The following is a 15,563-nucleotide window of genomic DNA, read 5'->3' on the forward strand; positions in this document are numbered from 1 at the left end:
AGGATCCTGCCTACCACAGCATAATAAAGACTCAACCTGAGGCTATACAAAGTATCCCATGAAGTAATTGGTATGTCCTGATATGGAAAAATGTCCACAAGAATTAAAGCAAACATAGAGAAGTAAGTTTAGAATAATGTTTAAAAGTATATATAGAATAATATATGCGGGTATATTTTCTAAAAGACACCTCAAACCTAACATGTCCAGGACAGAACTCACAATCTTTTTTCTGCCAAGCTTGTTTTTTTGTTTCCCTATCTTTATTAAGGCAACTGCATGATGGCACCCCACTCCAGTGCTCTTGCCTGGAAAATCCCATGGATGGAGGAGCCTGGTGGGCTGCAGTCCATGGGGTTGTGAAGAGCCGGACACGACTGAGCAACTTCACTTTGACTTTTCACTTTCATGCATTGGAGAAGGAAATGGCAACCCACTCCGGTGTTCTTGCCTGGAGAATCCCAGGGACGGGGGAGCCTGGTGGGCTGCCGTCTATGGGGTCGCACAGAGTCGGACACGACTGGAGTGACTTAGCAGCAGCAGCAGCAGTCCTTCCTGGTGCAAGCCGAAAATGTTATAGTCATGATTCTCCTATGTTGCACATCTAACTCATTAGTAAGTGAAACTGGCTCTACCTGTAAAATTTATCCAGTCTGACCACTTGTCAACACTCAGCTGCTGCCACCCAGATCCAGGCCACCATCATCTCTGGACTATTTCATGGATATAACTTCATAATCTACTGCTTGGCTTCCACTCTTTCCTTCCACACCCTGTTCTTGATACATTAGGTGAGGTGAAGTCGCTCAGTCGTGTCCAACTCTTTGCGACCCCATGGACTGTAACCTACTAGGTTTCTCCATCCATGGGATTCTCCAGGCAAGAATACTGGAGTGGACTGCCATTTCCTTCTCCAGGGGATCTTCCCGACCCAGGGATCAAACCGGGGTCTCCCGCATTGGAGGCAGACGCTTTAACCTGTGAGCCACCAGGGAAGATAGCCAGAGGTTTAAAGTTTTTAAGTATGTTGTATCACAACTCTGCCCACAAACTCTTCACGGTCTCATTTCACTAGAGTAAAATCCAAATTCACAGTTCTTTCAGAGCCTTATAATACCTTACGCAACATGTTGCTTCATTATCTATCCCCAGACCTCATTCACACTTCTCCAGCCACACTAGTCTCCTTGTTATTCCTAGAACATACCACCCACACAGTGATCTCAGGGCTTTTGGACTGACTACTCCTCTGCTGAAATACTCTTCCTTCAATATCTGTATGGATCACATCCTTAGTTTTTATGGTCATTATTCAAACATTATCTGTTAGTAAGGTCTGACACCCTTGTATTTTTAATCCCTTTTATCCTGCTCTACTTTTTCCCCATAATTTTAATACCTTCTTACATAGAATTTATTTATATGTTTTTTTCTATTGTTTACCATCTGTCTTCTCTCACTAGAATGTGAGCTCAGAAAAGGTAAGAATTTTGTTGGTTTTACTCACTGATGTATCCCTAAAAACTAATAGGCATTATTGTTGAATATGTTCAGTATTGTTAAACATATTATCTGTTATTTATTAATAATTATGTATTATTGAATATGTTATAAATAGATATGTAACATATTAGATATTTTCAGGAAAAGATCCAGAACTTATCCCAAATGGTTAATAGTGGCCATTTCTAGAGATGGCAAGATTATAGCTTTTGATTTTAACAATTTCACACATGTATATATTATTTTTATAATCATGCAGAATTATAAAGATGTTTAAAAGTGTTAGACTTTTTATATCTTTCTGTGAAATTATATTTAATCAGGCTATTATGAGTCTTCTAAAAACTATAAACTGCCACTCAAAACCAGAATTTAGATAATGCAAGATCTAAGTACACTAACTTGCCTCGCTGTATCTTTGAGGCATTCAGATGGATTATTTTCTATTGCCCTTGCCAGCACAGTTTTGGTTGGATTTTATTCCAGGATCCTTGTCTGAGGCTCTCCCAGCAGCATGTATATAAACCATTTGCAGATGACCTGCCCTGTATCAGGTGGCTTCCTGAAGCACATTCTCTATTTATAAATGCCTTCACCATGAAGCATTTATTCTGGCCTTGCCTTTAGAAGGCATTGTGCTTGTGAACTCAACTCCCAATAATTAGTTGCACTGTAGCACATCATCTGTGCAGCTTTCTGCCCTTTTTTTAAAATAGTAGATCAAAAGAACACCTTAAAACAAGTACACTAATGCACAGCCAGCTATTATTTAGTCAATATAAGGTATACTACTCTGTTGCTTAATTTAATCTTTCCCTCCATTTGTATAGTTATGGGTAAAGAGTTTTCCGAGCCATTTCATGAAGAATTTGTTTTCTGCCTGCAAGAAAAATGAACAATTGAACCCAACATTTAAACAAGAAAAGCGTTCAGCGAGGGGAAAGGCAGAAAGTAACTAAGAAGCAGGGCGAGTCTTATGCACGGATGGTTTGGTGGTCTGTGTGTTACAGATTCAGGAGTGGTGGGAAATCCGTCAGCACCAGCTCTCCTGTGCCATGGGGAGCTGATCGCCAGAGTTACAGTTAAATCTGAGGCGTCAGGATATTGAGTCTCTCACTCTTCAGTCTCATGCAGTTCTTCCCTGTAAAGTTCTTTCTTTCTTTCTTTTTTATTAAAGCCTGTTATAGAGAAGTCAATAGTTCTTCCCCTTGCCATGTAGCACTTACGGATAATGGGGCTTCAGGCCCTGAGATCCTTTGACTTAGAGCATTAAAGCTCCTTTCACCTGCCAGATCTTCACAGCAAAGCGCTGCTGCAATCCGGGATGCTGAGTGCTAGCCCGGCAGGACAGCTCCTTTTTCATTCTTTATAATGCCTTCTGGTCTATCAGTTATGCTTCTGTTACAAAAGGAAATGTGCAGAAATGGAACCATTAAGAGACAGGGCTGTGTGAATCTGCCAAGGTGTAATTTGCTCCCGGTAATCTCTCAGTCGCTGACACTTAGTGTAAACCAGTTCGAGAGCCTTTCCAGAGAGTAGGGTTTGGTAGGGAAGACTGGACAATGGATACTGGATTTCCAGATGCCCAGGAGGACAAGCAGAGTCAGCAGAGTTACTGAGACTTGAATAAGGTGTCCAATGGGGAAGCTGTAAGTATGAGTTCCCATAGTTCTAAGTCAAACCGACTTTGCTGCCTCAGTGGTGGATATGATGCCTCTGCTTTAAGCCCAAAGGTTGGTTATTTTTGAAGAGTGCTTTTGTCAGGAATCTAAGAAATCATTTGTTGGCAGTGTTCTAGAAGCCTACGTGCAGATGCGATTGGCATAAAGAAATGTCCCTTTGTTTCAGGGAAGTCAGGGGACTGACTCAGAATATCTCCCTCCCTTGTCCTAGAGCCAGAATTTCCCACTGGTAGATTGGCATTTGAGGGGTAAAATATTACCTTAGATTCCTATTAAAGTTGCGCATATCGTTCTAGGGAAAGAAAACACAGTGAACGGTAATGAATGATATTATGTTATCACCAATTCTTTTAACATTGCCTTTGAGTGCCTTTGAGAGTCTGGAAAATATGACAGTATATTTTGATGGCTCCATGAGGTAAACAGTCTTAAATTATATCCATTAACTGGAAAGACCCAGTGAGGACAGAGACTAAGCAAAATTGTTAGTATATACATCTTTAATTGGAAAGAACTAGGCACCCCTAGATAATATATTTATTTTAATGATAGCCTCCTGGAAAGGCTACTTAGTCTCACATGGCCTAACATTTGAGATTCTAATGGTGTAAATTTTAATCTAAGAATGATGGAGCAGGGAACCTGTGGAACAATAGAGCAAATATTTCTGGAAAGGTGTTTTCTTTTAATACTAGTAATATTGTTTGGATGACAAAACATCTTACACAGTCTGAAGCCCTTTCACACACATAGTCTCATAAAATGACCTGGAAAATAAGAAAAAGCAGAAAGAAGAAATGATGAGAAGGTGCTCTAATGCCAACATCTGGAGATAACCAGTGTTAATAGTTCGGTGTGCAAGAGATAAACGTTGATGACAAAACTGAGGCATGAAGAGTTTGGGGACTTGGTTGGGACCGAGAGGCCAACAGCTATTTTTGAGCTCATTGACTGAGGCCATCTGCAGACCTGGGATTCCTGGTGCACAGAGATGACGCCTCCATACTTTCTTCTTCCTCCTTCCCCTGCTTGGCATTCATTTTTCAAGGTCTTGTGCTTCTACAATGGGCTTCATCTCCCGTCTCCTTCTCTTTCAATCCCTACAGAGGGATCACCAGGCACTCCCAGGCCTTGCTGTCTCATGTCATAACAGTTCAGTTCAGTTCAGTCACTTAGTCGTGTCCGACTCTTTGCGACCCCATGGACTGCATGCAGCATGCCAGGGTTCCCTGTCCATCACCCACTCCCGGAGCTGTAGTCATATACACTAACCTAAATTAGCTTAACTTTCCAGAAACAACGGCCATAGCCACAAACAGACAACCAGAGAATTGCTTTAATGATCTTAAAATCAGAAAATTCACTCTCATCACACTCTGTCGTCCTTTTCTCTTCCTCTCTCCCGTCTTGTTGGGCTCATCAGCAAGCAAATCATCACCTCCCCCTCTTCCCTGTTCTGATAGCCAGTTAGTGCTGCCCCACTTCCCTCCTTCAGCCACAGTGGGAACGACTTAGAAACATTCTCAGCGCTCTCAGCCACCTCTCCCCGCCTCCTGGGCTCAGCCCATGCAGGGCTCTAGCTCTGCTCACTCACTGTGGCCTTCCTCTCCTCCAGAACTAACCGCTTAACTTCTGTTCCCGATCCCATTCCTTCTTCCCTTGACTGTCTTTGCATTCAGCCATCTCCAACCAGTCCATCCTAAAGGAGACCAGTCCTGGGTGTTCATTGGAAGGACTGATGCTGAGGCTGAAACTCCAATACTTTGGCCACCCGATGCAAAGAGTTGACTCACTGGAAAAGACCCTGATGCTGGGAGGGATTGGGGGCAAGAGGAGAAGGGGACAACAGAGGATGAGGTGGCTGGATGGCTTCACTGCCTCGATGCACATGAGTTTGAGTGAATTCTGGGAGTTGGTGATGGACAGGGAGGCCCGGTGTGCTGCGATTCATGGGGTTGCAAAGAGTTGGACACGACTGAGCCACTGACTGAACTGAACTGAACTGATCCTGTGTTACTAAAGCCAGTAGCCCATTTTCAGCACTTATCCTATTTGACTGTTCTGCACCATTGAACACCATTGTTCCCCTTTAGCTCTGTTTAGAAAATAACCTTTTCTCTTGTATACAGATAATTAATTATCTAAAATTTAGAATATAGAAACAGGAGTTTAAAAAAACTCCCATAGGCAGGGTTCCTTCACGGCATATACATATATTAAATCATCGTGTTGTACACTTTAAATAAGTTACAGTTTTGTCAATTGTGCCTCAATAGAGCTGGAAGAAAAAAGGATCAGTGATTGCCAGAGGGATGGGTAGATGAGTAGGTGGCATGCAGAGGACTTTTAGGGCAGAGAAGCTACACTATATGATACTATAATGGTAGATAGGTGACATTATAAAGTTGTTAAAACACATAGAATGTATAGCATCGATCGTGAACCCTAATGTAAACCATGGAATTTGAATAATAATGATGAATCAGTGTGGGTTCATCAGTTGCAACAAATGGACCACTCTGGTGAGGGATGTTGATAGTGAAGGGCGTGTCACTGTGTGTATGTGTGGTGGTGGAAGGTATTTGGGAACTCTGTATTTGGTCTCATTAGTTATGAACCTATTTGTGTTTTTTTTTAATAAAGTCTATTTTAAAAGCAAAGAAACAAACACTTCCGTGGACAAACAATTCAAGGGGAACTATTATGCTTATAATTTTTCCATGATTTTCCAATGTGCGTAATATGTATTTGTACACCCACAGGCACTAAGGCTAGTGAAAGTGAAAATGAAGTCGCTCAGTCGTGTCTGACTCTTTGCGATCCCATGGACTGTAGCCCACCAGGCTCCTCCGCCCATGGGATTCTCCAGGCAAGAGTACTGGAGTGGGTTGCCATTTCCTTCTCCAGGAGATCTTCCCAACCCAGGAATCGAACCAGGGTTTCCTGCATTGCAGGCGGATTCTTTACCAACTGAGCTATCAGGGAAGCCCCAACTAGTAGCACTTAATATATTACAATTTTCCCTGTTTATAAATATCCTTCTACAGCATGATTTTGATTAGATGGATAATATTCCACTGTGCTGTGATTTACTTAACCAACTTCCTCCAGTGTAATGTTCAGATTATTTCTGGTACATCATTAGCACAAATAATGCTATGGCTTGATTTCTTTGGGATGTACATTGTTGTGATGTTTTAGCTGAAAAGAGACAGGCAAGTATATGCATTAAAATTATGTCTTTTTAAAAGTTACTTTTAAACACTTGTTATGAAGAGTGGTAAGCCATATATCAGAAATGGGTAGATAATATTTAATTTTAATTAATTACTTTCTTACGTCCTAGGCTGACCAGATATCTGGTTTTCACATAAGATCGGTTCTCTGCGTACCTATTTGGAATAGCAACCACCAAATAATTGGTAAGACATTACCCACATTATCAAACTTCTCATATTAAAACAAAAATGCAATTTACTTTAAAGTATATCTGTCTGTTTTTTAAATGTACCCCCTTTTCGTGTCCTTATCAACTTCCGTTTCATGCTCTTGTGTGATCTTACAAGTGAAGACTCCTGATGGATCAGCATTAAGCAGGACAATGCACAAATATTTATTCCTTTAAATAAGAACCGATCATTTTGAAGTTGGTGGGGATTTCAGAAAGCAGCTAACTGAACTCTTTTATCTTACTCTGTGGAAATTGAGGCCCAAAAAGAGAGAAAAGATTTGAATAAGGTCACAAAGTGAGTTATTAGCAGAGTCCCAAATAGGACTCAGGCTTCTTAATCCTAGTACATCTCTGTGTTTACATCTATGCTTTTACACATGGGATAAATGCAAAGACATACACTGAAATGTATGGTTTCTGCCTCGATGGTTCCAATATAGGTAATACTTTCCCCTGAATATGGAAATTGTGGGCCAGAGCAGTTTCCAATTTTTCTCTCCCTCCCTGCACCTTTCCTTTCCCTCAAAACGTCATTCAGGAAAATCTCAAACCTAATGTTAAGCAAGAAGTGGTCAGTAGTTAAAGTCAAGAAGCGGGGAGACAGCAGTTGTTTAAACATAGGAAAATGTGTCTTTCTTCTAACAGACATAAGGTAACTAATACATTTGGGAACTAATATAAATTTATCTCTTTGCTTCACCCTAAGGCTTCCTCTTAAACTCTAAGATAGTGGACTTACCAAAGGATTTAGTTTTCTATAAATATTAACACTTAGTTCTAAGAGAATTTTTTCATCAGCTTTCTTAATTTGCAGAAAATATTAGTGTTTTTGGACATAAAGAAGATTCTAAGATTTGAGAAATTGAATCTTTAGTACAAAGCCTTAAATTACATCATGTGTCAAGTTTTAAATATATTTAAGGTTTGCTTGTTTGTTTTGGCTCTGCTGGATCTTAGTTCCCCTATGAAGGAACCCCTTCCCTCAGCAGAGGAAGCATGGAATCCTAACCACTGGACCACCTTGGGAAGTCCCAGAATATATTTAAGTTTAATGAGAAGAGAAAGCCCATGAGAAACAGCCTGCATTATCTGCAGATGTCCAATGGCAATCTCACATGCAGTCTTAAATTTATTTCTAAGTATAAACATCTACTTTCTTTCACAAATAAGACTGTAGTTTGCCTGTAACACACTAAAAGCTTTGTATTTTATTATACATGTCTTCTACCATATGATGACATAGCTCCCTGATGGGAAGTTAGGTGTTTTTTAAAAATAAAAGCACTTAGAATTACAGTTTTAAATATATATATAAGTTCAGTTCAATCGCTCAGTCATGTCCAACTCTTTCGACTCCATGAACCACAGCACGCCAGGCCTCCCTGCCCATCACCAACTCCCGGAGTTCACCCAAACCCATGCCCTTTGAGTCGGTGATGCCATCCAACCATCTCATCCTTTGTTGTCCCCTTCTCCTCCTGCCCTCAATCCTTCCCAGCATCAGGGTCTTTTCAAATGAGTCAGCTCTTCGCATCAGGTGGCCAAAGGATTGGAATTTCAGTTTCAACATCAGTCCTACCAATGACACCCAGGACTGATCTCCTTTAGGATGGAATGGTTGGATCTCCTCTGCAGTCCAAGGTACTCTCAAGAGTCTCCTATAACACCACCGTTCGAAAGCATCAATTCTTCAGTGCTCAGCTTTCTTTATAGTCCAACTCTCACATCCACACATGATCACTGGAAAAACCATAGCCTTAACGAGACGGACCTTTGTTTACAAAATAATGTCTCTGCTTTGTAATATGTTGTCTAGGTTGGTCATAACTTTCCTTTCAAGGAGTAAGCGTCTTTTAATTTCATGGCTGCAATCATCATCTGCAGTGATTTTGGAGCCCAGAAAAATAAAATCAGCCACTGTTTCCACTGTTTCCCATCTATTTCCCATGAAGTGATGGGACCAGATGCCATGATCTTAGTTTTCTGAATGTTGAGCTTTAAGCCAACTTTTTCACTCTCCTCTTTCACTTGCATCAAGAGGGTTCTTCTTTAGTTCTTCACTTTCTGCCATAAGGGTGGTGTCATCTGCATATCTGAGGTTGTTGATATTTTTCCCGGCAATCCTGATTCCAGCTTGTGCTTCCTCCAGCTCAGCGTTTCTCATGATGTACTCTGCATATAAATTAAATAAGCAGGGTAACAATATACAGCCTTGACGTACTCCTTTTCCTATTTGGAACTAGTCTGTTGTTCCATGTACGGTTCTAACTGTTGCTTCCTGACCTGTATACGGATTTCTCAAGAGGCAGGTCAGGTGGTCTGGGATTCCCATCTTTTTCAGAATTTTCCACAGTTTATTGTGATCCACACAGTCAAAGGCTTTGACATAGTCAATAAAGCAGAAATACATGTTTTTCTGGAACTTTCTTGCTTTTCCATGATCCAGCAGATGTTGGCAATTTGATCTCTGGTTTCTCTGCCTTTTCTAAAACCAGCCTGAACATCAGGGAGTTCACGGTTCACGTATTGCTGAAGCCTGGCTTGGAGAATATTAAGCATTACTTTAGTAGCATGTGAGATGAGTGCAATTGTGCGGTAGTTTGTGCATTCTTTGACCTTTCTTTGGGATTGGAATGAAAACTGACCTTTCCCAGTCCTGTGGCCACTGCTGAGTTTTCCAAATTTGCTAGCATATTGAGTGTAGCACTTTCACAGCATTATCTTTCAGGATTTGAAATAGTTCAACTGGAATTCCATCACCTCCACTAGCTTTGTTCGTAGTGATGCTTCCTAAGACCCACTTGACTTCACATTCCAGGATGTCTGGCTCTAGGTGAGTGATCACATCATCATGATTATCTGGGTCATGAAGATCTTTTTTGTACAGTTCTTCTGTGTATTCTTGCCACCTCTTCTTAATATCTTCTGCTTCTGTTAGGTCCCTACTATTTCTGTCCTTTATTGAGCCCATCTTTGCATGAAATTTTTCCTTGGTATCTCTAATTTTCTTGAAGAGATCTCTAGTCTTTCCCATTCTGTTGTTTTCCTCTATTTCTTTGCATTGATCACTGAGGAAAGCTTTCTTAGCTTTCCTTGCTATTCTTTGGAGCTCTGCATTCAGATGGGTATGTCTTTCCTTTTCTCCTTTGCTTTTCACTTCCCTTCTTTTCACAGCTATTTGTAAGGCCTCCTCAAGCAGCCATTTTGCTTTTTTGCATTTCTTTTTCTTGGGGATGGTCTTGATCCCTGTCTCCTGTACAATGTCACAAACCTCCATCCATAGTTTATCAGGTACTCTATCTATCAGATCTAATCCCTTAAATCTATTTCTCACTTCCACTGTTTGATTTAGGTCATACCTGAATGGTCTAATTGTTTTCTCCATTTTCTTCAATTTAAATCTGAATTTGGCAATAAGGAGTTCATGATCTGAGCCACAGTCAGCTCCAGGTCTTGTTTTTGCTAACTGTATAGAGCGTCTCCATCTTTGGCTGCAAAGAATATAATCAGTCTGATTTCAGTGTCGACCATCTGGTGATGTCCATGTGTAGAGTGTTGTCTTGTCTTGTATATTTAGTGTATATGTATATATACAGTAGGGAATGTTTTCAAGATTGTTGAATTTTTCTAGTTAAACTTGTGTACTTTGATAGTGCCATGATCCCTGGGTCATGCCCAAAACATCTAGTATAATGTTGGACATGAACTTTGGAAAGAAGACCCACATAAGTTAAATTTTGTAAAACTAGTTTAGCCCCATTGGTAGCAGGCAACAAAACTAGCCTTCCTTTGAAGGTTAACTGTATCATAATTTTAACATTTCTTGAATGTTCTGTCCATGTGGAGCAATATGCTTTACAAACATTACTCAAATGTTATCTTGTTTAATCTTTATAACCCACTGAGATAGTTAACATTTTAATCCTCATTTTACAAATGAAGAAATTGAGTGTTAAGTAATGTGCTCACAGTAACACTGCTAACAATGGAGCTGAAATTCAAACCAAGGCTGTTTAGCTCCAGAGCCTGTGTTCTTAATCACTATGCCATGCTGCCTCATTCAAGCACTATGCTTCAGAGAATTGAAAACGTTTTAATTATATGTATTTTTAATTTGTATAATTTAATTTTTGTAGTTATATATGGCTTCCCAGGAGGTCTCACAGTGGTGAAGAATCTGCCTGCCAATGCAGGAGGTGCAAGAGATGTCGGTTTGATCCCTGGGTCAGGAAGGTCCCCTGGAGAAGGAAATGGCAACTCACTCCAGTATTCTTGCTTGGAAAATTCCATAGACAAAGGAGTCTGGCAGGCTACAGTCCATGGGGTCACAAAGAGTCGGACACAACTGAGAACACACACATACATACGTGTATATATATATATATATATATATATGCAGGTAACTGTATAAATGTGTACACCATGATATATCAATTACTGTACACAGTCATCTTGAAAACCATTTTTGGGGAATCTGGTTAATACCTGGTAGAACTCCAGGCTTCACTGAGACCTGGTCTGGATATCAGAGCTGGAAAATGGGCTGCATCCCTGTACACCTCACATCTGCTCTCACACAGGCAGCAGGTGTTAGAGCAACCTGGGATTAAGCTAAGTGTCTGCACTTAAAGGAGGCTGGAGTCATCTTACTGTACTGTAGGAATACGATGTCCAGTGTCAAAAATGACCACATCTCCCAACCTCTTCTCACAGGAGTGGCTCAAGTGTTAAATAGACTCGATGGGAAACCTTTCGATGATGCTGATCAACGACTTTTCGAGGTAAGAAAATAAATGTCTGAACCAGGGGTTATAGCTGAGTCAGTAGTAGCCTCCTGGTTATAGCTTGCCCACATTAGGAAGGATAAGTAATTATTAATTGACAATTTTTAATCATTATACTTTGGCAGCGTGATGAAATTTAAAGGAAGATTTAAAGAATGTATCAGTGTTTAGGTAAGATTTGATTCTGTTTTTCATGAATCAGGTTTTTTATTTTTTTTATCCTAATTGATTGCTTTCCATGGGACTGAATTGCCTTCTTCTTCTCTCTGAAGTGTAAATCATCTTATCTTTTTCTTGTTCATATGCGTTCAGCCTTGAGACCTCTAACCAGCTCTGCCAAGGGCACTGCCATCCCCTCTCTTCTGTTTCTAAGCTTCCGTGTATTTACTCCTGTCTGCCCTCAGCTGGAGAGGTTCGCCTTGAACAGGGTTCCCAGTAGACTTTGCACCATTAGCCAGCATGAAAACCCCTGGATTACTTTTCTCTAGCTGAGAGTACATCGGAGCTTCTTTACTAACTGGTTCAAAATGTAAATCCTCCGTCCCCTTAACATTTACCTTATGGATACAATCACTTGGTTTCTTTACCAAACTCTTTTATACCCTAGCTTTTGAAAGAGGTTGCTTTTGGTTAAATGGAATGAAATGACTAAAATCGGTTCGCAACCTAAATAAAGTAAGAACACATTTAAATGGACTATATTTTTCTAAATGTATAAAGTTATTTCTTCACAATAACATTAAATTAATAATTTTTCTCTTGTGCAGTGTGAGCGATAAAGCTGTTACATGACAATAGTAATTAAGAATTTCAACGTACATATTTCCCTAAGGCCTACCTCTGTGTACAATAAAATTATATTTTCTGGCCCATTCCTGATGCTTGTCTGCTTTTATATTAGATTATGCCAATGAGTTATTGCAATTTTTAATTAGTGAACTCTCTCTTTCCTAGGCTTTTGTCATCTTTTGTGGCCTTGGCATCAACAATACCATTATGTATGATCAAGTGAAGAAGTCATGGGCCAAGCAGTCTGTGGCTCTTGATGTAAGTGCAATATATTTATGTCAGAACTTATGCTAAAAGCTCTAATCTTTGAGGGGGAAAAGTCCTTGTTATGGAGTTTAGCTTTTCAATTTTTAATTATTTATTTATGGGGTCAAATTTTCGTGTCAAGGATTTGAATTTGATGAAAGCTACAGACCCTCTCTAGAAAAATACACATGTGCACATAGTTTCACATCTAATTTCAAGGATTATAATTCAGGGATGATCACAGATCCCCTGCAGCCCAGCCGTATATGTTGCATAATGCGTGAGTGCTCAGTTGTGTCTGGCCCTTGGCGACCCCATAGACTGTAGCTCGCCAAGCTCCTCTGTCCGTAGAATTTTGCAGGTAAGAATACTGGAGTTCATTGCCATTTCCTACTTTTTACCTATTCTTTACCATTGTACCACCTGTGTACGGTTATTATAAGTACAGATTTAAAATTTTAGGTTTATTAAAAGGGATGATCCCAAATTAATTTGTCAGGATTTAAAATATATTATGAATGTATTTTGAATATGTATAGATAATCTGGAAATTCACAACTTTTATTACTGTAAGAAAAAAACTCCACTGTGATAATGTGTGAGGCAGATGGGGCAAGCTGATCTTGTCACCATGCAAGCCCCCCACCCTTCCCCATCGCAGACATGAGCATCCCACTGAGAACTCAGCCCTGTTTCCCAGGCCTGTATTCCATCTCCCCTCAGACCCACTGAATTCTAAAAGTATAGCTCTGTATAGCTCTAGTCTCCCCTGAATCCCAGCTTGTTTAGACCCAATACCAATTTTTTTCCCAACTTCTATTAGCAAAGATTTTATTTATATCTATAAAATAAGTTTGGCTTCCCTGGTGGCTCATATAGTGAAGAATATGCTTGCAGTGTAGGAGACCCAGATTCGATCTCTAGGTTGGGCAGATCCCCTGGAGAAGGAAATGGCAACCCACTCCAAAATTCTTTCCTGGAGAACTCCATGGACAGAGGAGACTGGTGGACTACAGTCCTGGGATCTCGAGAGTCAAATATGACTGAGCAACTCACCCACATGAAATAAGCAGAGCAGATAAAATGTCAATGTCTAGATAATATTATATGGTACAGTATGATATAAGACATGTACAGTCTTCAAAATATTCCATGTATCAAGTGAGACACCGTTATGAAGAGAAAAACAAGGAAGAGGGTAAATAGGGGAGTCAGTGATACCTGCAGAATTCTGGTTTAAGGTTTAGAAGACTTAAAATTAACAGCCAACCATCTATGTGGGGCTTCCCTAGTATCTCAGCTGGTAAAGCAGGAGACCCCCAGGTCAATACCTGGGTCAGGAAGATCCCCTGGAGAAGCGATAGGCTACCCACTCCAGTATTCCTGCCTAGAGAATCCCCATGGACAGAGGAGCCTGGCAGGCTACAAACCGTGGAGTCGCAAAGAGTTGAATACTAAGCTTAGCATAACCATCTGTATACTTCTTCCCTTCCTAACCAGACCATGACGTCTGGAAGCAACAAGGATCTGTGTCTTTTTTTTTTTTGCAACCATATTCCCAGAGTCTAGCAGGGTACTTTGGCATTTATTGAATGGTTTTGGATGAATAGTTGAAGGGGAAAAAGGAGGGAGGAAAGAACGGAAGGAAGGGATTTTTTGCTCTCCCTCTGAGATAGTCCTGCTTTGTTTATATGTGACATCTCTCCAGTAAGAAATAAACACAAATATCTACAGGTTGAGTTAATTATACAGGTGAACTTTAAACATGCAGCCAGGGAATAAGAATCACTAGTAGAACATTAAGGTCTGTGTGCAGAACTGTCGTTAAATGCTGGCTCTGTCACCTGCCTCAGTGGTGAGAATTAAATGAGACGATACATGTGAAGATTTTAGGATGTGGTCAGTAAAACAGTCACTTTATTACTTATAATTGTATTTTTATTAGTGAGAAATTATCATGAGTTGGAAGAAAGAGCAGACGACAGGAATTTGGAACAGCAAATGTTGAGTCATGCCTCCTTCACTCTCATTGAATTCAGATCTCCAGAGAGTTACTTCATCCATTGTTTGAGAATTTCTGAAACTGTATAAAGGAGAACACACTATAAACTAGCCCCGCTTAAACCCTACTTCATATTGCTATGATGGAATCTTCTCTCTCTTTCTCCCTGTCTCTCTCTCTCTCTCTCTCACACACACACACACACACACACACACAGAGAACATCTCATCTTCTCACTCCTTGCCTACCTCCTAGTGGAGGGCTGAAGAGGGCTCAGATAACTGGGTTGAAGCATGAATGGCCGTTTACCAATGAAAGTCAGCATTCTCACCGGTTCCACTGCTTTTTAAAAATTGATATGTAGTTGATTCATAATGTTGTGTTAGTTTCTGGTATACAGCAAAATGATTCAGTTATTTAGATAATCTTTTTCAGATTCTTTTTCATTATAGGTTATTGTAACTTATGGAATATAGTTCTCTGTGCCATACAGTAGGGCCTTGTTCTTTATCTGTATTATATATATGGTAGTGTGTCTCTATTGCTCCCCCACCCTTTCCCCTTTGGTAATCCTAAGTCTGTTTTCTATATCTGTGAGTCTATTTCTGTTTTGTAAATAAATTCATTTGTATCATTTTTAAATGATTCCACATAAAAGTGATATAATACTGTTAGAATAGGCAAGCAGCTAGATATGAGCAGAGAAACGGGGGCACAGGCCAAATGGCAGGAAACCATACATCTTGTGAACAGCGGGGATCTGTGGGCAGACAGAGGGAAACAGGAACATCCCGACTGACAAGAAACCACACATTTTGGGGTGACAAAGGTCCTGGAGGAAAAAGATCTATCTGACTTACCTCGTTTTCACTGGTACCACTTCTTAATTATCTACCTACCCGACCTAGGGAACCCCACGACTCCCATTACCTAGAAAGTGCTAATATCGTGGTCTCCTTACCCACTAACTGACCATTTGAGTTCATAGTCAGCACCCTCTTGTCTGTGTGACTCAGATACTTCTTGTCCTTAGACACGAAAATTACTCCTGACACTCCCAAATTTTCAGCCCAACTCCGAGCCTTGTAACAATCTCACCTTTTAGA

General features: G+C 40.3%; 1 protein-coding gene across 3 annotated transcripts in view; it reads left to right on the forward strand.

Moving 5' to 3' along the window:
• Positions 1-15,563, forward strand: part of PDE11A (phosphodiesterase 11A) — a 462,517-nt gene that overhangs the window by 256,980 nt on the left and 189,974 nt on the right. For all 3 annotated transcript variants that reach the window (XM_042243674.2, XM_004004552.6, XM_060409727.1), the window contains exons 7-9: positions 6,532-6,607; positions 11,350-11,417; positions 12,375-12,467. In XM_042243674.2, the coding sequence (XP_042099608.1) occupies positions 6,532-6,607; positions 11,350-11,417; positions 12,375-12,467 (237 nt within the window). The remainder of the gene's footprint in view (positions 1-6,531; positions 6,608-11,349; positions 11,418-12,374; positions 12,468-15,563) is intronic.

This window comes from Ovis aries, chromosome 2, assembly GCF_016772045.2.
Source record: "Ovis aries strain OAR_USU_Benz2616 breed Rambouillet chromosome 2, ARS-UI_Ramb_v3.0, whole genome shotgun sequence".
Lineage (NCBI taxonomy): Eukaryota > Metazoa > Chordata > Mammalia > Artiodactyla > Bovidae > Ovis > Ovis aries.